This window comes from Diceros bicornis, chromosome 9 (genome assembly GCF_020826845.1).
Source record: "Diceros bicornis minor isolate mBicDic1 chromosome 9, mDicBic1.mat.cur, whole genome shotgun sequence".
NCBI lineage: Eukaryota > Metazoa > Chordata > Mammalia > Perissodactyla > Rhinocerotidae > Diceros > Diceros bicornis.
This window is the reverse complement of record NC_080748.1, coordinates 76315810-76341913: the sequence shown is the minus strand read 5'-3', so window position 1 is coordinate 76341913 and position 26104 is coordinate 76315810. Positions and strand designations below refer to the sequence as shown.

Here is a 26104-nt window from a genome sequence, read left to right as displayed (position 1 = left end):
AAAAGTGAAGTAATTTTTAATTCCAAGAAAAACAAAAAGTTGTCCAAGAAAGGAAATTAATCATAGTACACTATGTGCCTTATCTGAGAACAGTGTTTACATAGTTCTAATGCTGAATTCAATATGGATTTAGCCAGAAATTGTGATGTGAGTCTGTTGGGGGAATGTGGGGCAGAGTGTGCGTGTATTTGGGGTGCGTGGGTAGGAGAGCCAGTGTTGGGCTTCTAGAGCAATAATAACCCCAGTGAGCATTTAAAGTAGGTTTACCAAACATGCAGGACGGTCTATGTCTAGGAACTCACGCAGCCATCACAACAATCCTCTGAGGCAGGTTGCTGTTACTACTTCCTTTTCCAATTGAGGAAGCCTAGGCACAGAGAGGTTAAGTGGTTTGACTCAAGTCACACAGTTAATAAGTGGGAGAGCCAGGATTTCAACGCAGGCAAATTGGTTCTACAGTCTGTGCTTTAAACCACTATGCTCACCTGCTTTTAGGGTAGGAAGGCAAGACATAAAGCATCGAGAAGTAGCAGTGTAAGCAGCCAACCATATAGAGATAAAGGCCACGTGCAGCAGTCAAACGGCTTACAAGTGTCGCCTCAAGGCAGTGGAAGAGGGTAGGGAATTTAATTTTTCTTGTAAAGCTATTCGACTTTTACATTATGGACATGTGTTACTTTTAAAACTTGAATTAAATAGGGGAAAAAGCTAGGGCACCAGTGATGAGGCGAGCGGGGCTCCCATTTTGACTGGTTTGGCCCGGCTGTGCAGCCCGAGTCCTCACCACCCTGAGACTCGGCGTCGTGGGATCACATGGTTTCTGAGTTCTCTTCCAGCTCTTCCCGTTCTGGCTGTGAGCAGGACAAGCAGTGATTTGAGAACATGCACCATAAAGAGCAATCAGGGTGACGGGACAGGGACGAAGGGACAGGGTGGGCGCTGCTTCAGTCCCCGCTCAGGGAGGCCTGTGAAGGGGCAGGGCTGGGCGGGCCAGGGAGCAGCGACTGCAGAGGCCCCACAGGGAGGGCTGTGGGGCCTCTGCAGCCCAGGTTGACCTAGACCCTCAGGGGCTGCGCTGGGGCAGGCTGGAGGGAACAGAGCAGCAGGCCTGTTAGGAGGCTGGGGGCCAGTCCTCAGGCCGACGAGGGTGGTGGTGGTGACGGGGCTGAGAAGTGCGGATCCCTGGGAGGACCTGGAGGCATTGTTGACAGATTGTGCTGGAAGACAGGATGCACGTGTGGGAGAGGGACGCCAGGTGGCTCCTGTGCCTCTGCTTCCAAGGCTGCCACACAGCCCGTCCAAACCCACTGTCACCCTCTGGGCCCTAGTCTTCCTGTAGACAGGCCCCGCGTCCTTGTCACTCTGCGGGCAGGCCCAAGGTGCTCTCCTGATGCCCCTCTGTCTGTCTGTCTGCATCCTCCCCCTGCCCCTGCAGCAGTCCTGCCCTGTCAGCAGCACAGTGCCTGTCTCCTCTTCCCTCTGTGCCTCCAGTTCCAGGCTCTTTCTGATGCCCATCTTGACTTTCATACCCGAGGCATGCCTCCCCCTCAAGACCCACAACTCTGATCTGTCCTTCCACTGTTGTCAGAGTCCCCACAGCCAGAGCTCCCGTTATTCCCTGTCCTCTTCAAGGTGTCCCAGTTGTCACATGCCCAGAGTGCGTGTGCCCGGCCAGCCTTGTGTTTTTCCCACGGCCAAGACTTTCCGAGTGCAATTTGCCTGAAACCCATGGAACTCTTGACATTCCATGGACCGGTGACCAAGACCGAGGCAGCGGAGAGGACAGGTGGGCACAAGTCGGCAGACGTGTTGGTCTGTGGGGGCCCCCATTCCCCCCGCAGAGGCCCTGAAGAGGCGGGGCAAGGCCGAGACCCCAGAGCAGCCATGGTTTGCTGAGAAGAAAGCGGAAGTCCTGGGAGTTAAGTGTGACTTCAAGGCCCAGCTGGCCACACGACTGGTGGCAGAGCTCTCTGGGCACACCCCGGTGTCCAGGGGGTGTCGCCCTCCAGGTGTTTCTGGCTGGCTGTGGGCTGCTGCTGGCAGGTGGGCGCATCTTTCGTTTGCCTGCTGGGGTGTCTCTTTCCAAAGCCCGTGGTGAAGGAGGCTGTGCAGGCCGTCCCTACCCTGCACGGTCACAGGGCAGCAACACGCCAGGTATGAGGAGGGCCCACCGCTGTTTCACTTTCATTTCCATTTTTGTTTGAGTCACTTCCACACAAATCACTTTTGTCGATTATGTAACAATCTGTGGCCCAGACCCAGGTGAGTGGTAAGCATTTACCTTCACGTTGGAGCCAAGGTCACTGTGCTGAGTCACAGGGAACCGTCATTACCCTCTAGGACCTTGGAAAAGAGACACCAAAAGGTGCGGTTGTTGAAGTTTAGCTGGGTCACACTGCCAGGACCAGAATGTAAATTCTCTCGTGCAGCCGATTACAGGTGATTATTTTACACACACATATGTAGGTGTATATATGTACTTATCTTTGCTTATCATTATTTGTTTTTTCTATAATAAATATTTATTGTGTAATTTTTAAAGTCCTTTTGAAAAGATTGAAAACTAACTGTTCTAAAAGACAGCAGTTCTGCAGGGCTTGATCCCAGGACAGGCTGTCTCCATCTGACAAGTCTGTAAAATGAGTGCCTTTTCCCAGAAAAATGACAATACAGGGTGGGTGGGTGGTGTTTCCTGGACCCTCAGAGCCCACCGCAGCATGGGCAGGAGTAGTGGGCTGGGGGTTGGGAGCAACTGCTCACCCACACGGCCTGAACTATTTACCCTCTCCTCCTTCCCAGATGAAGTTTCCAACCCCTGCTGAGACAGACAGCTCCTGTCTCTCTAGCACTAGAATATGTAACAGTCTGCCTCCTTTCTGCCTTGCAGCACCTCTGGCCCGCATGGCCCACGTGTTCGTGTATGGGACCCTGAAGAGAGGCCAGCCCAACCACAAGGTCCTGCTGGGTGGCACCAATGGCTGTGCAGCCTTCCAGGGCCAGGGCCAAACGGCGGAGCCTTACCCCTTGGTGATTGCGGGAGAACACAACATTCCGCGTCTGCTGAATGTCCCAGGGCAGGGCTACCATGTGGTCGGGGAGATCTATGCCGTGGACGAACAGATGCTGTGCTTCCTGGATGAGTTCGAAGGCTGCCCGGACATGTACCAGCGCACCCCGGTGAGGATTGTGGTCCTCGAGTGGGAAGGCATGCCCGCTGCCGACAGGACCGTGCAGTGCTTCGTGTACAGCACGGCCACCTATCCTCCCGAGTGGCTGCACCTCCCGTACCACAACAATTACGACTCTCAAGGGCAGCATGGGCTTCGCTATAATCCCCGGGAAAACAGATGAGAAGTGCGAGAACGCTGGTCGGCGGAGGACCCATAGAGCCCTGATGACCATCAGATGACAGCCAAGGGGTCTGCATTTACTGGATGCAGAAGCACAATAATGCCCTTTGAAACAAGTATTTGTAAAACTCAGTCTGCGGGAAAAGAAACAGCCTCTTTCAGTGGCAGCCAATTTCCCCGATAATCTCGACATGATAACAAGATTGTGCCCTGACACCTCTCTCTCCGATCTATCCTGCTTTATTCCTTGCTGCTTAAAGAGCATCATGGGCTTGAATGTGTTGGATAAGAAAAATTTAGGATTTTAATTTCACTAACTGACATTTCAGGAACTCATGTTATCATACTTTTCATTTCTTTTTTTTGCTTTGTTTTAATCTGAAGATAACATGTAAAATGAACATAAAGACCGTGTGTTGCAGCTAGATTTTGGCAGCCCTACTGTATTGATTCTGACGTGTAGCACCAAGAAAAAAAAATTTTTTAAGCTCATTTTGGATGTCTTAATGTAATAAAAGAACCTCAAGAAAAACATGCCGTGTTTTGGAGTATATACAAGATCATTCTTCACGATTTTCAGATTGAGCTTATTAAAAAAGATTATTCAAGATGATCATTTAAAATTAAACTAGATGTTTTGGGGAATCAAATATAAAAGTGTTAGTGCTATTGTTGGTCCTTTTTTGGGTCTACTTATTTGGCAGAAGGTTCTTTTCATTCTAATCCAGCAAAATAACGAGCACCCACTTGCTGGCAGACGCAGCTGAACACCCCAACTTCAGATGGAAGCTCACCCAAGCCCGGAGCCCAGCGGCAAGGCCCCATCCCTGCCTCCCCAAGGGAGCAGCATTTGGGGGTGGGCCTTTTAGAGAGCGAAGAACCAACACATTAGTAATTTGTTCTTCAGGCTTGACAGAAAGCTTAGCTTCCAAATACAAACAGCACTTAAAATAATTTTAGCAAGGCACGAAGTACCAATTACTACCCACCTCCATCTGATCATCTGTCAGTGTAGATTCAAAGCAGTGCACGACTCTGCCTCTTCTTACTTACCCGCAAAGTATGAAATGTATTCCAAGAATTTCAGAACCAAATGAAAATGCAGCTGCTGATCCTCAGTAACCTTGTTCTCTGTTGGGAGAGCTCAGTTACTCTTCAACTTAATGGTAGACTGTGATTGCTAACTAACTGCATCTGGCACGAAAACATGATCATTATTTTTAGCCCTTTTTTCTTAACTGGAAACTTGCTTCACAAAAACACAAAAAGGCAAGGATGGGTATCAGCTGATGAGTTTGTGGCAGCCCCACCCACTACAGTTGCGGTGAGGGAGCCCCAGGCAGAGCCTGTGGGATGGGGACAAGGGGACTGTGTGAGTCAGCTGTCCCTAAGGTGATGCCCCAGGGACCTAGTGCTCACCCCTGAGAGCCACACAGGAGGGGTTTCCAAAATCATCATCTGTGCTGTGTGGGCTTTAGGAGGTTATGAATAACTACAAACAGAGTTAGGCCCTAACCAGGATGAAGTAGGTAATCACATTATAAAGTGGCAAATGCTAATTTAATGACACTGAAGGCAAAGAACTGGGATTTATATAAATAAATTTTTTAAAAGGATCACAATGAAACGCTAGTATTTAAAGTCTACTGGCACAGCTTATAGCCTCTTATGTACATTGTCTTCATTCAAAAAAAGGGCAAACTAATATTTAGACAAATGCTCAATTTTATTGATTTAATTTTGACATTAGGAAGTACGAATCATATGTACAAGTATTTATATCAATAAAAATTTCCATTGGTGATTTTTTTGGCAGAACGTTGGTTTTGACTATGTGTGGAATAAATATGACCATGTAAAATCTGCCGCACAGGGGTGTTCCTGCAAAACGCTTGAATAAATTGAGTGTGAAAGAATAATAATACAAATGGCTCATTAAATTGGGTGATGACTGAAAGGCTACAAATACTTCATTCCAGTTCCACGAGCAGATCTCCTTCCCCAACTGTGTCTCCAGCTTTACAATGCACTGATTTCACCTTGAATTTAAAAAAAAAAAAAGAGGGGAGTAAGAATCATTAAGTAGACCAGGAGGGAGCAATCTTGTCATTCGTTTCTGGAAATGAAGAGACAGCATGGCAGGTCGTGGAGCACAGGCAGAGCACTGGGTGGCCCGGCAGAGGGGACCAAGTGCACAGGGACATCCTCATGGAGGGCTGCGACTCGCCACCTTCCCCTCTCCTGTCCTTGTCCATCCAAAAAGCCACTGGTCCGAGGGAATTTTGGCTGTCGTCTGCCCACCAGCCCTTGCACTGCATGCGCTCCAGGGTCTGGGCAGCATCCTAAAAGCCAGAATTGTTTATGCTGGATGATCTCTCAACACTCAGCCCTCCCAGTCTCTCTCATGGTTTTAGGTCATAGAAACGTTCTCTGAAAGTTAATGTACATTGTACATTAATTTAGTGTAAAAAACAAAATAAGAATCAAAACAGGTGCTAATTAACAGGAGAAGCCCCAGCCTGATGGTAAACTTCCTTTGGAAGGGAAATGAAATACTCAGAAGGCGTGTGGCTGCACGGACAGTACTTTGCGGTGTGAGGTGGAACAAGCACTGAGCTCCCACAACATCGCTACTGTGCCCTTTTATTCTCCCGATTTCTCCTGATTTTAGTCAAGTTTTTCTTTCCCAAATTTGTGCTCAGATTTAAAATGAGTAGGGAGGGGGCTGGAGTGAGGAAGAGACAGTCATTTGACTTCTTGGAGGTTCTTGCTTGGGCGTGAAAATGAATGATGGGTTAGAACTAACTGGCCATCCGGGCAGGTGGCAAACAGGAAAAATGCCGGAGATGGCGAGTTCGGGGCCCTGGCCTGTGTCCCCACCACTCCACAAGAGCCAGAGGCTAGAAGGGCCTTTTTCCCCTGAATTCCAGCCTGGGGTCTTGGAGGACAGTGTGAACCTATGCAATGCCTACTTCAAAGGCCTCGTTGGGCAGGTGCTGTTTGCCTGAAGTGGCTGCTTGTTAGAATCAGAAGCCTCAGTGTTTGTAGAGGATGTATTTTCACGATGCTGTGATTGCTCAAGTGGGGGGCCTGTTTCCACTGTGAAGCGTTTCCCCGGGAGGAAAAATGGCCCTCTCAGATAAGACCTGCCAGCCCCCAGGTTTGCCAGGGCCTTCTCCTCTGTGCAGGGGCCTTGGCCACTCCTGGTTGCCCTGCTGGGGGGGTGGGAGGAAATGGGATGGTAGGAAGGACTCCTGCTGACAAGGGGTCAGGCCATAGCACAGATTCACCCAGAGCCCATCAACACGCTGAAGGCAGCCCCAGGCTGCTGATGGCCAGGGAGCAGCTAAGCCTCCAGCACGAGACCAGGCTGTGAGGACACGAAACACCCTGACGGACGTGGACTCCACACTCCAGGGAGCTAAGACCACATTCGTCTTTCTGTTAGTACCTCAGTCCAGCAACACAGGCCCTTGGCATGCATCTGACATATATTCTGGGTCCTCCAAAATGAGGCCACCTTCTCATCATGGATGGGAATTTCATGACACTAATGCAGGGTAAATGTTAAATAATCCCAAGGAACAAATATAACAATTTTTACAAGAGCAGAAAGCAACATTTTCTTGTTCACTTCTTAAAAATTAGTTATAGAACGCAGGATTTCTAAAAAACTGCAAACATGCCATTCTCCTCTCTCAAACCCCATGGAGACTGGGCGCAGCCATCTGCAGCCCCTGCACCCTGGCCAGCCAGCTCAGGGCCCCCCAGCTGGGACTGGACTGGGCGTCCCCCTCAGCCTGTTCTCTGAGCATCAGTTTCATTTCCTTTCGCGGTGACAGACGGAGGCTGTGTCTTTCTGATGCAAACCTCACTGTGAGCTGACAGTACCTCTCTGCCAGGTACTGCACCCAATGTCCCAAGGCTCAATCTCGCTTTCCAGCATGGCCACAGTGCAGGATCCAGCCGGCCTGTGCTCCCGTCCTCACCCCACCCCGCCCTGCTCCGCCTGGCTCCCTTATTCAGACACTTCCAAACCAAACCGTCCTTCAGAAAAGATCATTCTGCTGCGAATGGTGTCTTTTTAGTCAAAGGAAAAATAAGGAAGTTATTACTTAAAAGGACTTGACTGTTTTCTTTAAGGAGAAAATACATTTAAGAAGACTGAACAAATTTTAGTACTAATACATCTTCTTTTTTTCTCCCTTAAATCATTAAGTCCCACATGTGTACACGGGGCTTTCAGCTCCTCTTGATCTAAAACTGAGTTGTTCTCTTTGTGGAGAAATTACCTTGAAGAGTTACATTAATTTTTGCAATCTCTAAAACCATTTCCTGCTGTGTCACCTAAGTCTCAGATAACTAACTGCCTCTAAGACAGATGTAAACATTAAAAATTAAAGACTCCTTAGTTTGAAAGACATTAAGGTGAAGAACAATTGTTCTTTGACTACCTGAACATCATACAGACTCCTGTGGAAGGCCTGCTCTCCATGAGGCCGGGGCACGTCGATGCAGAGTGAAGAGAGCTCCCAACCTTAATGCCCTCGTCTGCAGGAGGAGAGGGGGAAGAGATCACCTCCATGGGCCCCTTCAGGCCTAACTGACCAAGATTCAAAGGTGGAAGTCCCACTTCCTATCACAGAGCCGGCGTGTGTTGGTGGGAACGTACCTTGCCAGTTTTCCCAGCTGTCATGCTGTTCTGCATCTTCATGGCTTCAATTACACAAATTTCCTGACCTTCTGCTACCTGGAAAACAAATGAAAAATGGACGTGTTTTAAAAGCATTCTAATTTTGCAACAACGCTCGAGAGTGAAGCCATTAAGAAATTCTTTGTCAAATGCTTTGAAATTTTATCCACACAACAGCAGTGACCTCTAATACTTCTTATTCCAAGTTCATCTTTGGGGGACAACAGAGAAAGAACACTCCCTCTATTGTCAGAAAAATATCCCTGACACTGGAGGACTGCGGGTGGGGGTTGTGGGGCTTCCCCCGGGAATCTCTGAATCTGCCTTTGCCACAGAGACGTGGCAAAAATGGAATGTTTTCCACCTATATGAAATGTTCAGCACTGGCAAATCTCTACAGACAGAAAGACTTGTGGGTGCCGGGGGCTGGGGGGGGAAGGGGAGTGACTGCTGATGGGTACAGGGTTTCTTTTGGGGTGATGCAAATGTTCTAAGATTGACTGTGGTGGTGGCTGCACAACTCTGTGAGTAGACTCAGACCACTGAGGTGCACACTGTAAAGGGGGTGAAATGTAGTTGAATTTTCTCACACTAAAGCTGTTCTCAAAACGTGGTGTTTCTGACTAGAGGCCTGGAGAGCTGGGAACAGCAGCCAAGCATCCAGGCCATGAGGACCACCATCCCAACCTTTGCAAGACATGCCAAGTCCTGCCGACGAGGTAGCTCCCAGAAAGTGCAGGGAGTGATGTCCAAAGCTCTGCCCCTTCCCTGCAAGGAGACCGGAGCTCCCGCAGGCACTGGCTTAAGCTTGTTGGTTTCCTTTCATTAGGAGGGAAATCCAGGCAGAGCTGGGTATGAAGCCCCTGGGGTTAAACCTGGGGCTTCCACCCAGGAGTCAGCTGTGACTAAAAGCTGCTCTGTTTATTCTCCTGTCTCTGCCCTTGATGGGTAAGCATCAAGGAGCTGGGCCCGATTTTTCCCCTTTCTTGGTGAAAAGAGCCCTCCCAGTCTTTGAAACAGGAAAGTCGAAATTCCTAGGGCAACTGGCTATCTGGGGTGCTAGTGGGCATCATGGTGTGAGGCTCTAGACATTCACACCCCGTGCCTGTGCTCGTCCAGTGTCGCAGAAATGCCTGGAGAATGTTCTCTCCTGAAATCCCCAGATGATGTCCAGCCCCCCCCCCGCCCCCGCGGCACCCCCCCCCCCCCCCGTGTGGCACCAGCTGTCTTGCTGGCAGTCAGGACTGCCCTAGCTCCATGCATTCCTCTCCTCCACTGATCAGGTGGTAGGCTGCTTTCTCCTGGCACAGAAATATAGGAAGAGAGGGGATGCCAACGCTCTGGTGCTGGCACGGTGGAGAGACACTGTGCTGGAGAGCTGGGCTTTGTGGCTCTGTGCTCGCTGCCCTGTCTGATTCATTTTCCCCTGGCATCTGCATTCCATGGAGGGTGAAGAACCAACCAGGAGGGCTGCTCTTCAAAACGCAGAGGGACAGAAGGGAGGGCACCTCAAGGACAATGCCGATGCCCAGTCAGGGTATCAGAACAGCTACTCCCTCAAGTCGTCATTTCAGAGCCTTGTTCCTCTTTTCGAAGGCAGGGACCAGGCAAGGTGGAAGAAGGGCAAGTTCCCTGGAGTAGCACCTCCATCCATTTAGCTCCACATGGAAAACCCTGGTGGATCCAGACCATGGCCTCTTAGACAGAAGCTGAGGGTCCAGAGCTGGCCTCACAAGACAGCATCCCAACCCAAGGATGGCATTCTGGCAACTGGGCTGGGGTGGCTTTCTGAGAAATGGATCTGAAATTCAACAATGTAAACTCTATCCAAAAATTTGTCATCAGCTCTCCACCTCTGGGCTCCGGTAGCTCTTTCCTTCACAGATGGACCAGTGCCCACCACGGGGACCTGTGTGTGTGCCTCCCACCCTCCACCCAGCCAGGCTTCCTCTGCTGGCATCTGAGAACCCAGGGCTTGCTCAGAGCCCCCTGTCTCCCCATCCCCGGCCCCATGGGCTTCTCTTAGGCAGGCATAACCTTTCCCCCTTGGCAGCAGGTTTGCCCCTCTGCAGCTGCTCAGCCCACTGCCCGGCATCTGCTGGCCAGACAGAGCACCCTTCACTGCTTCTTTATGGGATCTTCAAGCAAGTGAATTTGCAGTTAATGCAAATATGAACAAGAAATGAACCCAGGAGATTTCCAACGGCCACACCAAGGGGGCAGAGACCTGACAACGATGCCCATCGGCAATCCGTGGAAGGACGGCTGGGCCTGGGCCACAGCTCCACGCCAGGCTCCAGCCGGTGTGGAAGTTAGATCAGACCTGCCGGAGGTTGGGGGCCGTGAGCGATGGTGAACAAGTTTATGGGGGCTCTGCTGCCGCTGCCCACTGACCATCTCTCCTGGCTGGCTCTGTGTGCTTGTAGTGTGGGTGATTTGCAAAGAAGTGACACACGGGTGACTGCAAGTGGTAGGTCCCCTATCATTAATCAGAAAAACAGAACTTCTGAATTAGCCAGAGGAAATCAGGAGAGGTGGGCAAGTCCCCCAGTTAACATCCTCCCTTCTCTGATTGTGTGACTCTGGCTTTAAAGACAGAGCCTCTGGAATGAAGGGACCTGATCTGCCCGACCCGCAGCATGGCACTGCGCGGCAGGGTCTGCTCCTCGCAGTCTCAGCTTCCTCATCACTCTTGCTTCCTCTCCCTCCTTCTCTCCCCTGTGTCTGCTGGTCTCTACTTAGAGTACTCAGCTGTCGATGGAAATTTAGTAATTCCTCTCTCTGTTCACTTACAACTATCTGTTTGTAGTCTGTTTTCACTCATTTATCCCTAAAAGAAAAAGACCTCTTGGAAGTTTTTCCTGGATGCCCCACAGAACGGTGAGATACGTTTTGGTCAGAAGAATCATGTTATCCACACACACACATGAACCTGATCTAAATTCAAGTTATTTCCTCCCTCAAAAATCTAAGTCAGAGAAGCAAATACAGTACAAGCCGTGTGTCAAAGCACGCAGACGGGGCTGTAATGGGGGTGCTCCACCAATGACTGGGCCCGCACGGGCTCCAGGTCCAACAAAACCTGGACGGCACCCCCCAGGCCTCTCACCCCAACACTGGAGGCCTCCCTGTCCCAAGGTGCCCACTCCGCCCCACCTCCCCCACTCTGGAGGGAGCAAGGAGGAGGCAACACCTCCGGACCCCTGTGCGCTCACGCAGCCAGGGCATTAATTGAGCAGGCAGCGCGGGTGCTCAAACCTTCCAAGTTGCGATCAGACAGCTCCCATGTGAGGGCACTGCTCCTGGAGGATCTGGGTGCGCGCACTTCCCTAACACTTTTGTGAATCATCTGATAAAGACTTAATGATTGTGACAGGATGTCTCCGACATGGGGCTTACAACGTGGTCACAAGCCTCGCAAGTCTTTTTGATAAACCTAGTCAGTCTGATGGACTTCTCCGCTCCCTGTCTAATTGGTGTAAAGTTTGGAGGCCTGAATCCTATATCTTTCATCTGGCTTATTGCGTCCTCTCCTTTGACACGGGGTCAAGGTTCACATTCGCATCCGATTATCAGAGCGCACTCATTAAGCGGGGGCCTGCCTTGCCCTGAAATGAGTAAGCTGGAGAGAAAACTTGGTCCATGTACTCAGCAGATTTTAGCATGTTCAGGAGGCCTGAATGTCACCCGGCACTGCTCTGTGCTGAAGAGTTTCAGACATCTCCAGCTGATGATTAATTGTGAGTGATGGGAAATAAAATCCAGTAAAGCCAGCTGCTTGCCATGGTCGGCAAAATGACTCTAATGGATATAGGCTGCCAATTTTCCAGTTTTACTGGCAAGTCTTCCAAGTGTAATTAAGGGAAGTTATAAATGATATGGAAATCTATCAAGTCCCATTTATTTTCAGAGGACTCTTTCCCCTGAGACTTTCATCTTCAAGCTTATAGGCTGCTTTGTGGTGTTAATGATTTAAACCACTTCTTATTTCTGATTAAAGCCCCCGATATCCTTCTACCAAGTTCGCTTCACTCCTTCCCCAAAGATTAAAAGAACAGAACTTTCTCCTGCACATGTCCCTCTTGGGAAAACATGCTAAGATTGGGACACATTTGGCAACTTGTATCGTTCAAACTGCAAACAAACACAAGACGAAAGCTCAAAGAACGTGCGGGAGGAGAAAGGGGAGAAAAGACCCCCATCAAACGTAAAAGGAAGCCCCCAAAAGTACAGATTTGAAAGCTGTGCTCAATACCAGATATTCATCAGAAGGTGGTGTAGCTCACTAATGTTATTTGATTTGGAATAAAAGCATGAAAATGATGGCAAAGGCCTAAAATTGGAGATGTGAAGGATGACTGCACCGTATTCCATTTCTCAATTTCATCCTTCAGAGCCACAAAATGGGGGTGATACAGTGACGGGATGAGATTTACAGTAACAGCTGTGGTCTTCCCACACAAGGGAGGCCCTTCTAATGGGCTAAGGTCTGTTTTGAACAGACGGGGAGTAACAAAACAAGGTTCCCTATTAAGAGAGTGCAGTCATATTGCTGATAAAGAAAATGATTATGGGAGTCGAGTTTCCTTTAAGACGGCCCCTGCCCTCTTTTGTTGTCCAAAACCAGGGCTGTTTTAAAGGTGTTATCCTTTAAATATAGAAAGAGGACATAAATGGCATGGAGGGTTTTTCCCCTTGTAAGCCCACTCTCTAGCAACTGTAAAGAGTGCATAGGAAACTGTGCCAGTGGCATATGGCTTTCTACTGTGCTAAACATTCATACAAAAGACAGGTTCATCAGTCATTGGAGTATCTGGATAAAAAATTAGCTCCTGATGGATGGTATTTTGAGCTTACCTGCTGCTAGTACATTACCAGAGAAACACAGGTTTTGAAACCCACATGACATTAGAAACTACAGACCATGAAATACGACACGTGCAAAAGCACATAATGTACGCCAGATTATACAAAATAATAAATAAGCTATTTAAACCCTCTGCCTAAAATTGGGCCCGCTGCAAGGAACCCTGGGTCACTTCTACGCAGGCCAATTAATGCACAGCATCTGCTGTATAGAAGCAGGGCATGAAGCACTTCCGAATGATTTCAGCAATTAAAAGAAAAGTGTTTCCTGCCTGTTCAGACAGCAACTGTTTCAATGCAAGAGTGAGCACCAAATCACTGTGTGCAGCTGAAAAATTAAGTCCCCTTTTTGGGGAAGAGGGGTGGGTGGGAATAAGAATTTTTATGGAAAAAGGAGCTTTCTTTTGTTGTCCTACATTCTGTGTTTTTCTGCCAAATTAGACAGAAGGCTCAGAGGGCTTACCGCCCTGCTGCAGTCTCCCCTTCTGCTGCACGGGGCCACCCGAAAGCATGGATCAATATCAACCCTGCTGACGACTCCACAAAAGTGAAAATCCTTCAATTACATTTTTAAAGGCCGTTCTATTTAGAACACAGGTGCCTGAATGCAGTGCATTTTAAGGCCCTTAGATCTGAAGAAAGATGCAGTTAACAGCCACAAGAAAAAAGCATCTCAGATTTGGTCAAAAGGCACTGCTAGAATCTGATTATAAAAACTTCCTCTTTCTGAGCTGGTAAGATAGGCTGGTAAATATCTCCTGATATTTCCTGAAGAAGAAATATGCCTTTGCATCCCAACATCTTCATGTAAAGAGGGAGGGAGAAAGACCCCAGGAGATTGTGCAGTGTTTAAGCAATGATGGAACAAACCACCATCAAATTACAAAGAAAGAGAAGGTAGGTGACAGAAATGCTGCCAAACCCCTTATCTCCAGTCTAAGGCCTCCTTGAATGGGTCTGTGCACAAGCCAACTCACTGAGCAGGGCATGCGCAGGGAGAGGGCGCACACTCCACGACGGCTGCTGCTCGGGGGGCCAGCAGGGCTGCACCTCTGCCCTGTGCTCGCCCCTCTCCCCTCCTGCCCGGAGCTGCCTCCCCGGAACTGTGCAGCAGGCGTTGAAGCAGGGAGCTGGGAGGCTTAGGGAAAGAATACTGAGTTGTGGCCACAATAACAGTCTAGTTTTTCGTAAAATTCCCTAAAATGACGAAAGATATTACTCCCTATTGCCCTCTAAGTTAGCTCAAAACTGGAGCCAAAGCTTCTAGTTACAAAGAGAACTAGTTAAGATTGATGTCATTTACAATATCCGTAAGAAATCAGTCTGGATTCTCTACCTTTGTGAAGTATGCTGTTTTAAAGGACTCAGTGAAATGATGATTTTTGTTTTTTAAGCAAAAGGATGAGAAAAGATATTTTGAATCTTAGTAAGTTTGAGAACTGTCATCTTCAAAAATGTTTAAAACAAAGATAACATACCCTCTAATCCCAAGTAGATCATTCCTTGAGAAATAAAATAAAATGCCAGCCTTGCAGGAGACTTGCCTACAATATTTAATTTATTGATTGATCTACAAAAATATTTTCTCTTATACTGATAATTATCATTAAGTTAAACTGTAAAAATTCCCAAATTGTTACCTCCAACAAAAACCATAATATTTAACAATAAATATCTGGAAAAGATAAAAGGCCAAAATCAGGATGGCCATTACCTCTGAAAAAGGCAGGACAGGAATTTGATTGGAAAGGCCACAGGGCAAGGTCACTATATAAGCAACGTTTTATCGTTAAATAAAATCAGCAGCAGACCTGGTAAAGGCGAGCAGAGAGCACATGAGTGCTCGTTGTATTATTCTCTATAACCTTCTGTATGTTTCTAATATTTCATAGTTTAAAATTTAAAAATGTTAAATAACGAGGGGCCGGCCCGGTGGCGCAAGTGGTTAGGTGCGCATGTTCCGCTGCAGCGGCCCGGGGTTCGCCGGTTCGGATCCCGGGTGTGCACCGACGCACCGCTTGTTAAGCCATGCTGTGGCGGTGTCCCATATAAAGTAGAGGAAGATGGGCATGGATGTTAGCCCAGGGCCAGTCTTCCTCAGCAAAAAAGAGGAGGATTGGCATTGGATGTTAGCTCAGGGCTGGTCCTCCTCACAAAAAAAAAAAAAAAAAAATGTTAAATAACAAATGCACAAATCTATGTATAAATGCTTTGGAATACAATCTGAGGTTTGGGTGAAAAACTAGCATCTTGTCAAATAAACTGCTTGAATAACCACTGCTATAAAATATATCAATTTAATTATTGTAATTATTTCATGATTGCAAATCAAAGTCTCCAGAAACTGGGAAATCTGTCACCTGGCCAGGCCAGGCCTCTCTGCCCGGGGAAGATGCCGTCACTGACACTGGTCTGCGTGAGGTGCACAACACAGCCATGTCAACGGACACATGTCAGGAGGGCCCAGTCCACCCTTCTCATCTGGAATACACAAGGACAAGGGAGGTTTCCAATCCTGTTTCTTCAAGAGATGCAAAACAGAGGTGTCTGGCCAAGTTTATTTGCAGTTTCCCCAAGTTCAGCTGTAAGCTCAATTACAGATGGTTTAGGACAAAAGGGAGGTGCGAATATCATGCTCCGAAACGGGGCACCTGTGTCTGGCCAACGGCGGTCATCCACCTGCGTGAGAGCCCGTCCCCCGAAGGAGCACATGCAAGGAGGAAAAAAATCAGGGCAAAATCAAGGTGGTACTCCTGTTAATGATGACAAGTTGTATGTTTCTTGTGCACTTTATAGTATACCATTTTTTGCCTACGACACTGTTCATGAGAACAACAACCCCAAACGCGTCATTATTCTCCTGCTAAAGGAAATTTCTGCGACAATGTGCATCTGCCTCCTCTTGGCCCCACAGAAATATCCAGTCTCTCTGACTAATACTGGACGGGCTAAGTGGCAAGAAAAAGCAGCAACAGGTACTTCATGTCAACCTATTATTTCACCTGGTCTCACAAACTAGTAAGTGAGAAATAATTAAAAAAGAAAGAAACATAAAGGGGTATACAGCCTGCTTCTGGTTCCTGTCTCACTTAATTTTTAATGTATAAATAAGATGACTAGTTCTCATGCAAATCTGAGATGACTGCAGAATCTAACATAATCTAAACATCTAGAAAGAATCTTAATTAAATGCAATATTAAAATATCCCCTTAGATTGCCTCATTTTTATTTTTTGTTTTGTTTCTGATATCAAAAGGCTAACAGAACAAATGTGCTCATAATGACTTTAATTTATACTTCAAAGTCAAAATGAAAATTGTGCAACAAATTCGGCAGCTGTAAGCCTGATGCTAATATGTGGAAAAAATGTATTCAGCCATTATTCTGAAAGAATATATATTTTTAATATTTTTGTTCAAGAATGTAATAAAGATAGACGTTTAAAAAAATAAAACAAGTTATAAAAAATGCTAACTTTGATTAGAGAAGTGCCCCCAGCTTATGACAGTGTTAAATGTACAGAAAAATAGGTGTTTTTTCCAAACTGAAATGAAAATCAGTCATTGTAAAAATATTTTCAGAAGGCAGATTAAAAAAGGCATATGGGGGGGCCGGCCCTGTGCCTTAGCGGTTAAGTTCTCACGCTCCACTACTGGTGGCCCGGGTTCGGATCCCCGGCACGGACCGATGCACTGCTTCTCCGGCCATGCTGAGGCCGCGTCCCACATACAGCAACTAGAAGGATGTGCAACTATGATGTACAACTATCTACTGGGGCTTTGCAGATGAAAAAAAAAAAAGGAGGATTGGCAATAAATGTTAGCTCAGAGCCGGTCTTCCTCAGCAAAAAGAAGATTAGCATGGATGTTAGCTCAGGGCTGATCTTCCTCACACACACACACAAAAAGGCATATAGGAAAGGCATGTAAAAGTCATATCAGTTGTTTTCTGGGTTAAGTTTGTGATTCTTGCCTTTCAACTTCTGCCTTGTTTCTTACTGATTTGTTGCCTGTATGCATTTTACTATTTATTAACTAGAATCCCCTCCCCACAGGTTCCAAAAGGATATTACACAATCATTGAAGAATGATTTTACTGCCACATTTAATATTAAATAGTATGTAATGGACATTGAAAAAGTATTAGGAACTTTTGCTGAGTGAACCTGAAAAAAGCGCTTAGAGTAAAACCCAGCTTCTGCGCTGAGGGCAGGAGGCCTCTGCACACCGGGCTCGCTGGCGCCTTCGTGACTCGAACAGCCGCCCCAAATCCTCTTGCCCCAAGGTTTCCCAACTCTGTTAAAATTGTCTACTTCACAAAACAGATCTGTTCTTTATTGTTCATGTGACACTTCTGTGGAACACATTATTGTCAGGCCCACCTTTCTAAGATTTGCCAAGTTTTACTTAAGCTAAATATAAAAATTACAGATAACTGGAATTTAAACTATAAAAAATGACATTTCAAAGAAAAATAAAATACTTGTAGGCTCTTAGTTGTTTTTTAGGTTCTTGTTTTCCTTGAAAATACACAGAGATGATTGATCCCATTATCTTTCAACTGAAAAAAGCAGAACCTTGGCCCAGCTATTGTTATTGTTAAGAACAACACATGCCCTGCAGTGTTAAAATAATTTAAAACCGCAAAACTTAAACGTTACAAGTATTATTTTCTTATAATGGCCTCAAGTAAGTGCCGTGCCTTTGGTCCAAGGCAAGTTCCTTGTGTTGTAATGACATGAGGCAGATTTAACTACAGAAGTGGTTAAGAGCTCATGATTAAACGCCAGCCTGCATTTGGTCTAGGGATTAGCAATTTGGGATATTTTTCACAAATAGTAACTCAAGAGAAAACTGTTTACCGAAACACAGTGTCACAGAATATGAAAGGAAGTTCTCTAAGAGCCCACGAGGCCCTGGAAGCTGGAGAGAGGAGTAACAGAAAGCATATGCTCTTCCCAACGGCCCAGGCACCTGCGGGCCAAGAGCATTTATAACTGAGGTGAAGGACACAGAGATCACGGGCCGGTTCGCTAGAGGTGCCCCCTACTCCCCCACTATATTCTGACTTTAAAGGAACACACAGAAAATTAAACCGTTCTTGAAGACCCACATTTAATTACTGGTGGTGGTTTTCAATATCTGAGCTACCCCAAGGAAGCAAGGACTAAAGCCACATTGTTCCATTTCACTAAATGACTTGTTTCCCACATTACATTATTAACCAGGAAATGGAAAGAATAAAGGCTAAACTCTTCTGGTATCTAGAGAAGCTGCAGTTGTTGAAACAAGAAGGCTGCACGCTCCCAGTTCTCTGCCCTAAGAGCAGCCACAGCCAGGGAAGCTGGCGCAGACGGAGGAGCGAGACAATCCAAGCCCGCCCGCCCTCCGTGCTCTCAGCAGGGGCGGCCTCCCTGCGCCCTCCCTCTGCTCAGGCTCTGATTCAGGTGCTGGAAAAGTAAGGATTCCAGTTACTTTTTTTTTAAGTGTAAATGTGATTTTATAATTAAAGCCACACAATTAGGACTAACAAGCTCAGGATGGCAGTATATAGCCTATGTGGCTTCCAGAAAAAGCTCAAGAAGGAAAATGGAAAAAACAAAGTAACCCCCTCACACTGTTTACCAACCTACACTTCTAGTTACTAGAAGATTCCACTGACTGTTCTGATAATGTAGTGTGTGAGTGTAGGCATTCTTAATACCAAGGCCAAGGAGCTATCTTGTTAGGACCCTACCTCTACAGAATGAAGATACACAAGGCAACGCCTCCCCTGTATTCAACACATATCTGTAATTTGTATGTACCACCTGTCCCAAATCCTCGACTCGCGTGTGTGAGAGATGATCGTAATGAGTGCTCTCTTCCAGGAACGTCAATGCTTTCAAAGTACACGGAACAATTCATAGCTACTGAGCTTCTTTCATGCCTTCCTAGAAAAGCTGGTAGTTCCATTTCTGTATCATCCTATATCATCGGGTAAAGCAATTGTTAAGTCAGTTTTCCAACCTCACATATCAATTTCAGGGCTAATCATTTAAACAACTGAAACTGATCATTTCTTCTTAATATTCATTTACTGTAAATACCTTTCTAGAAGCCAATGCCAACTACAGGAGTTTTTCTCAAACTCATTTTACTTATGTTAATAAAGAAATAGAGGCAGTTTTAATGTTATCTTTACAGGAAAAGATATAAACTCCTGTGACTTAACTGAGATACGAAATGGAATCATCTTATCATCCATGAAAGACTAGCATGTTTGGCCATTATTTCCTGGCACATAAATAAAAATGCAAGTACTTAAGTGCCCCTAGAAACCTTCTGGTTGCATTTTTGTTTTCTTTTTCCTTTTGCTGCTTATCAATAGAGCTTTCTATCCACACTCTACGAAAATGCTTGTATCCTACCAACTTGTCCAGAGCGTGTTATCTTGAGACTGAGCATGAGAGGAAATATTAACAGGGCTTTGATTTGTGCCTTAATGTCACAAGGTCAAGATGAAAAACTTCAAACTGTGATCCTGAATTTTATTTATCAAGTTACGGAAGTGCTCTGGTACCCCACAGATGACGGAACTAACTTTCCTTAGTTCCCTTCCCGTTTATTCCAGAAATCATGCAAAAACTTCCCCATCAGAGGGTTATTTCTTGGCATGAGTTCTTCAAGGATGCTGAAAGCACAGAGAGCTAGAGAATAAATAGGAATTTTAAATGAAATACTTCCCAAAACACTAAATTTGCCAAATAACGGAATGAACCTGGCCTTATTTCTGTTCGGGTCCCAGGTCGTTCGGGAGGGAGGGACTCAGAGATATCGTTACTAACCTAATTCAGATGTGAAACAGTTGGACAAAGAATACACAAAAGCTATTTTGCTGTTTTGTGCGGGCACTAGGACTCAAGAAAGAACTGCACAGAACGTGACCAGGCTTCACCCGTCCCCGCCCCAGAGACCGGCACGGTCCTTACCATGTCCCCGGGTTGGACAGAGACGGCCACCACCACACCAGGCATCGGGGAGCGCAGAATACTGCTTGTGTCCTCAGCCGCTTTTTCCAGCATAAATTTGTTCAGTTCTGCAGCGAGTTTGGTTAAGATATGCACCTTGTACTTAAGGGAAAAAAACATATATGAGTTTAAATGATGAACTTCTCCTCAAACGTAGCATTCATTCAAAATCAGTTCTTAGCTTTTAAATTTAAATTATAACATCTTTAAAGTCAAATGTTTTTTAATTATTGTACATAAAAACAAAATATATTAGTTTGTTTCTGGCATATGTTGTGAGCCAGATATTTAAGAAATCTCTTGAAATAAGAACTACTCTAGTAACTAATTAGGGACAAATAGTAATCATTCTGTACCATTTAGAAAAACATCTCAAAACTGTATAAAGAAAACAGTGAGAATTTTCCTTGTATTCCCTTCACCGTTTACAAACTTATCCCAATTAACACAAATTCTGTGAGCTGGGTCAGCCGATGGGAGAAAGGGGGTGACTCTGCCAACACACACCGGTAGATGGCAGCAGATCGCTGTCTCAAACTTCCTACTCCCCTCAAGAAAGCTGCTGTACTATATATCAATAAGTTAAGACAAAGGGTTTCAGTGTTCATTTTGGGCAAAATAATATTTAAAATTCAATTTTTTTCCAGTGATATAAAATGTTATATGCACAACTGAACAAGTTAGCTTTTCTTTTTAGGCCCAGCATTACATAGTCTTTCCAATGTAACCAGATGGTTAGGGTAGATAAAGATGAAATATAATGAGAGACAATAATATCAAGATTTTAAAACCACTGAAAGAAAACGATATGCACAGCCAAGTATTCTAATGGCACCTTTTGTAGGTGGCTCTCAAACAATTAGGGGCACGCTAAAGGCAGTTTAGTCAAACAGAACATTTCCAATAAAGAGAATTTCCGCCTGGCAGGAAAAATCCTAGATCTCTGTGAACAAATATATGAGCCACAGTTTGGTCTATCCAAACAGAAACAAAATAAAATGGTTCGGGGAAGTGTGACTCGGTGAAGTTGGGAAGATTTCTGGATTCCTACCAGATCGCATTTCCCTTGGGTGAGACACGGCACCGAGGCACCTCCATTTTGTTGGAAAAAAGCTGCTGTAACTCAAAGCCTCCTGTGGGCATCGTGATGGCAGGGATGCAAAAGCAAAATAGAGCTCGCCCTTTGATTCGGTACAGGGTCGGCGGAAACCTCTAAGTGTGCTCTTTACAGGACTCATTTTAAAAGGGTGGGGGAGGCCCCAAAGAAGAGCTGTGATGGCCTAAGTTCCAAGCAGATTTGCAACACTGTGACAGGTTGAATAATAACATCTTTTGCATGTTTCTTTACTCCTGAGTGTGTTTTGCAATCAAGACATACAAGTGTCTGCCAGTTTCTGAAGGATATGATCCTTAAGTGAAATTACAGTGCAAATAAAAGCTTTCTGCTCCTATTAAAATTCATCTGAGTCATAAGTGGCAAGGGAAAAAAGCAAGGAAAGTGCATTCTGCTGTCAGTCTAATAAACATTCTGGGCAGAGGGATATTTATCAATGATGAATTCTACCTCAAAGTCCTTCATTAAATCCATGGGGGTGGGGAGGATGGAGGGAGAGGAGAGAATATAATTGTACCAAATTGCACAGTTTTAGTATCTCTGCTCTGTCTGCCTTGGAAAAGAAAATCCAACATCACCAGAAGCATCAGTCAACAAAAAAGTTCCTTTTCTAGCTGCATCACCCTGAGCTGCTCCTCCCATGTGACTGACCAGCACTGGGCCCAGCTGTCTTGTTTTCAGTATCGCGTATACAGATCTATTTTTTTCTTGTTTTTTGCACAATTTCACTCCAAAATGTGAACTCTAAATTCAGGGAAAGTATCTTTCTACGCTGAGGACAATATGATTTATCACATTCCACCACAGTGGATACCCTTAAAAACTAATTTTAGCTATATCACAAACAAGCCTGAATATAAATAAAGTGCAGAGATTGTACCGAGCTCCATTTCTCCCCAGAAATTACAAGATCCTAACTAAAACTAGATCCTTTTACTATTTTTATAATTTTCATATCTTTTGGATTCCTTTCTCTGTAGGACTCCTGCTTTGCTTGGAAAGAGATGTAAAAAAGTCACAAAACTCAATTCCTTTAGATGCAGTCTTTGTTATTGATGAGATGTTCCTCTTCCTTTTGTATTTGTTTATTGTTCTTAAATCTGTTTGGGGGATAAGCGACTTATTGTAATCACAAGTAAAAAATAACAACGGGGAAACGCCTCAGGAGAGGCCTTGTTGCAAATAGTTGGCTTAGAAACGACCTTTCTGAATACAAAAAGGGGAGGCAGCAAGAAGGTTCTCTTTTTAAGATTACCTTTGATGTTGTCCTGACCCCTTCAGCGTGCCCACACAAACACGCCTTCTTAAAACAACCTCTTGGCTCACCCGTGCAGTGGTACATGAGGGCGCTTGCCAGGATGGGATCTGAGTGGAGTGCAGCATATGGGCCCATCAGAATGTATTGCCTGGTGAGAACCGTAAAAGCTTTTTGATGCCCCAGAAAAGAAGTCATTTAAGAATGTACACTAGGGCTTTCAAAGCTTATGATCAAAACTGCTATTTATTGGTTTCTCTGAATTCTTAGGGGGCACAGGCAGAGCAGCCAACCAGTTGAGAGACTTCAGGAAAATGCCCTATGATGCATGCAGAGTTAGGTTTTATGGTAGGCATTTAAATATTCCGAATGGGTTCTGTAAAAACTTCCCTGGAGAGTTTTGATTTTAAGTTGTTGTTATTGTTCTCAAGCAGATAAACCACAAACTTGATTTGTTTTGGGGGTAGGAGTCCAAGATTTTAAAGGCAAGATGACAGGACAGAGAAGCATGATCCTACAAGAAGCCAGAAGGTTCTCACCCTGCAAGGTCATGAGAAACTCCTGCTTGAGGGATTAGAAGCTGCTTGTTGGTAGAGTCGGAGTTGAGTACTTGAAGTTGAGTAGCTCTGGGTCATCAGCAGATGGAACCTCACTCTGCTGGGTTTGGGAGGTGCTCTCCAAACCACAGTTAAATAATAAGTTCTGGAAAAACACACCTAACCGTGTAAGTCAGAGCAGGTGCTCTCCAGGTGTGGCCTGGCTCCTCAACCCCTACATGACAATAATGGGAGGGATCAAGGTGTTATCTAATGACCTAATTATGGTAAAATGACACCAGCCCAGCTCTCTAGGCAAATTAATTTTATGGTGTCTAAAATGTAAAACCATGTCTAATAAGAAAATTTCTCCCCAAAAGTTCAAAAGAAAGAAAGAAAAAGGAATCATACTAGACATGAAAGGATCAGGAAGAAAACTACAAGAGATGGACAATTAAAAGGAACACAATGGAATTGTTTTAAAAATTAACATACAGCCCTTACTGTCAAACCTGATAGGAGGGGGAACGGCGGGAGCAGAGTGCTATGGTTGTTGGGGGAGAAGGTGGGAGCTGGTCACGGTCTGGGACTTGCTTAAGCAGACTTGGTTAACAAAAACATCCTGCACGTGAGCACGCCCCCTGAGTCACGCACACACACAGCTCGTGTCCCAGAGATGGTATAGCAGCCCTCACGACTGGATGCACTCCTCCCAGAAGGTCACACAAAACACCATCTTGCTGGTTTCTGTATTAGTTCAGTACGTGCATCTCCTTATGGAGTTTAAATCCACGTGCTTCCTTCTAAGGCCTCTAGATTTACCAGCAATTTTGCACATTCCATGTGCTCACAGGTTTGTATGATTTAGAGGTCTCGGGCTCCTCGAAAGATGAATACTTCCAGTTTGCTTTACATATATGTGCAGCTGTGATTTCAGAGCCTCTAGCACGGCTCCTCCTGAAGCAGGCTCAGCTCCGGTTTCCTTTTCTACATCTTTCCTCAGCACAGTGAGGATGTGTACAGCTGAGGAACGGCTCACGATTCTTCACGCCGACTGGGGGCCATCTCACCGAGTCAAGGGGAAATGATGAACCTTAAATGATGACCCTTTACTGTGAATTATGTTACATCAATTATCTTAACGTTCTGAAGCATTGGCCAGTTACTGTACATCACTCTCACTAAGTAAACACATTTCTTCAAATACAAAGATCTCTTCTTTTTCAAAGTTTTATACTTTCTGGCCCCAAGGGTCTCCAACATTGAGCTGCGTCTTCATTTCCACAGTGTGGCAGTGAGAGCTAACACTCAAATATTCCCCTAAAAGTCTACTTTCCTAACTCGGAGCTGGAGAAAAATCATCAATGTTTTTAAAGTGACAGAAACGACCAGCTGCAAAAAGGATGCATCTTTAAAAACATCGATGTGTCAGAAAAGTAGAGAAAAACACTAAATATAAGTTAAAATACTTAGGTGGAATTAGAATTATAATTCAACCTTGATTTCCTTTCCTAAATTCTTTGTGGGATATACAGTTAACACTTGAGGAAAACAAATAACAAGGGTTCAAAGCCATGCAAAACACATTCCCCTCTGCGTCAGCATCAGGCCCAACAAACCCAAACCAACCAAAAGCTCCGAGAAACAATACTGAAAACACACAGGACTGAAGCCTGCGGCTGTCCTTCTCTGGGAGGTACGAGCCAGGCGAAGAAGGTGAAATGAACAGACAGCTGACGCGCCTCGTACAGCAGTCACTGGAGCAGCCTGTTAGCACAATGCTGCGACAACTCCATCGGCAGTCTCAAGGTAGCTGTCAATCAGGATGCATCATTTAATCCAACAGCACTCGGTGGACTTTCTCCGACAACCCATTTGACAGCATATCTACAGCTCTATTTATATCAGCGCCCAGTTGTGTTTACAATGCTGTTGTAATTAGAAAAGATGCAACAGGCAGCAATATTATTGAGATTTCCATTTTGTAGTATTGCCCTGTAAAGTGTGATCTTGCTTCACAGAGTCATGCTAAATGACAAAAGGCTATTTTCTTCAGTCTCCCAGCTCAGACAGCACTTCATTTGCAGCTATCTATAATTAGATTAATGGTGTAGTGCCGTACAAAGCAGGCCCACTTCACATCAGATAGCATATGAATTAGGACAAACACTTATTTCAATTCCAGGCAGAGAAAGCAATGACTGGGGTATTTAGCATACCCTTTATGGTGGAATGAGATGTTAATTGTGTACCATTACCTCTAAACTGCTTGCTTGTTGTATAAATCACTGTGCTAATTGATGCAGAGATAGAAATGTAGCCACAGGCAAGAAAGCAAAGGAATGAGAGCTGAAGATGGTGGATAAAGGATTATCGAGTAAAACCATATGGAGATGAGGTTCCTTTGAAACCTTTCCTTTCTGCCCAAGAGCAGGATTTCTTACAAGTACAGAAAAACTCTTGTATTAGGAAAGAAAATTTAATTTTTCATATTCCTTTTTAAAAACACAAAAGCTTTTAAAAGTTCCTGGCTGCCAGAAATCCAAATAACAGGTATGTGGAATTACTCTGAATATACACTTATAAAAACATGGAATGTAGTTTTCAAATAGTCAGAACTCCCTATCTGGGTTTTTGGCTCATGGGTTAATAAGTAACACTTGTAAACTACCTGAAGCAGATGTTTCTGACCCATCCACAGGACAAAAATCAATTCTTTCCCAAGACTTGAAGTTGTTCTTATAGACCAAAACAAAACAGAACACAAAACGAAACTGCTGGTTTGGGTCTGTTATAGACTCTAATTACGTGCAAGCATTCATTCAGGATGTGAATCCAACAGAACAGAACCATGTCCATCTGCAGTTGAAACAGTGATTTTAACACCATCCAAAACACTGAAATCTGACTACTCCAGTTCATGATTTTACATCAACAGGAAGGAACTAGAAAGCAGATCTTTCTTCTTGTTTTTCCTAAAACTAGCAAAAATAATAAACAAAAGCACGTAATAATTTAAAAGCTTCAGTCTTATTGCAAACTGCTACTCTTCCTTTTTAAAATGTCCTATTCAGCACTCAACAGCTCTTATTAGGGTAAAATGAGCATCTCAGAAGCACCAATGTAGAAACCAAATGCTATCCTCAAAAAGTCAAACTGTTAAAGATCCACAGATAAATGTGCTCATTGGAAGTTCGTAAATCACGTGCATGCACCCCATCTATGTGTTCACAATTTTTTTAATAGCAAAGCAACGGTAAGGTGCAAATTACTGCTGTGC

General features: G+C 45.1%; 2 protein-coding genes across 4 annotated transcripts in view; one reads left to right on the top strand and one right to left on the bottom strand.

Annotated features, from left to right (window-relative positions):
- Positions 1–4979, top strand: part of GGACT (gamma-glutamylamine cyclotransferase) — a 43991-nt gene extending 39012 nt beyond the window's left edge. For both annotated transcript variants that reach the window (XM_058548433.1, XM_058548434.1), the window contains exon 3: positions 2888–4979. In XM_058548433.1, coding sequence (XP_058404416.1) covers positions 2902–3351 — 450 coding nt within the window. In that variant the 5' untranslated portion in view covers positions 2888–2901 and the 3' untranslated portion in view covers positions 3352–4979. The remainder of the gene's footprint in view (positions 1–2887) is intronic.
- Positions 4980–5057: 78 nt separating this feature from the next.
- Positions 5058–26104, bottom strand: part of PCCA (propionyl-CoA carboxylase subunit alpha) — a 415707-nt gene continuing 394660 nt past the window's right edge. The window contains exons 22-24 of one of the 2 annotated variants that reach the window (XM_058548431.1): positions 19881–20021; positions 8023–8100; positions 5058–5389 (exon numbers count right to left, since the gene is read on the bottom strand). In XM_058548431.1, coding sequence (XP_058404414.1) covers positions 5321–5389; positions 8023–8100; positions 19881–20021 — 288 coding nt within the window. In that variant the 3' untranslated portion in view covers positions 5058–5320. Of the gene's footprint in view, positions 5390–8022; positions 8101–19880; positions 20022–23791; positions 23918–26104 lie in introns of those variants that run through there. The other variant, XM_058548432.1, reaches the window with a different exon arrangement.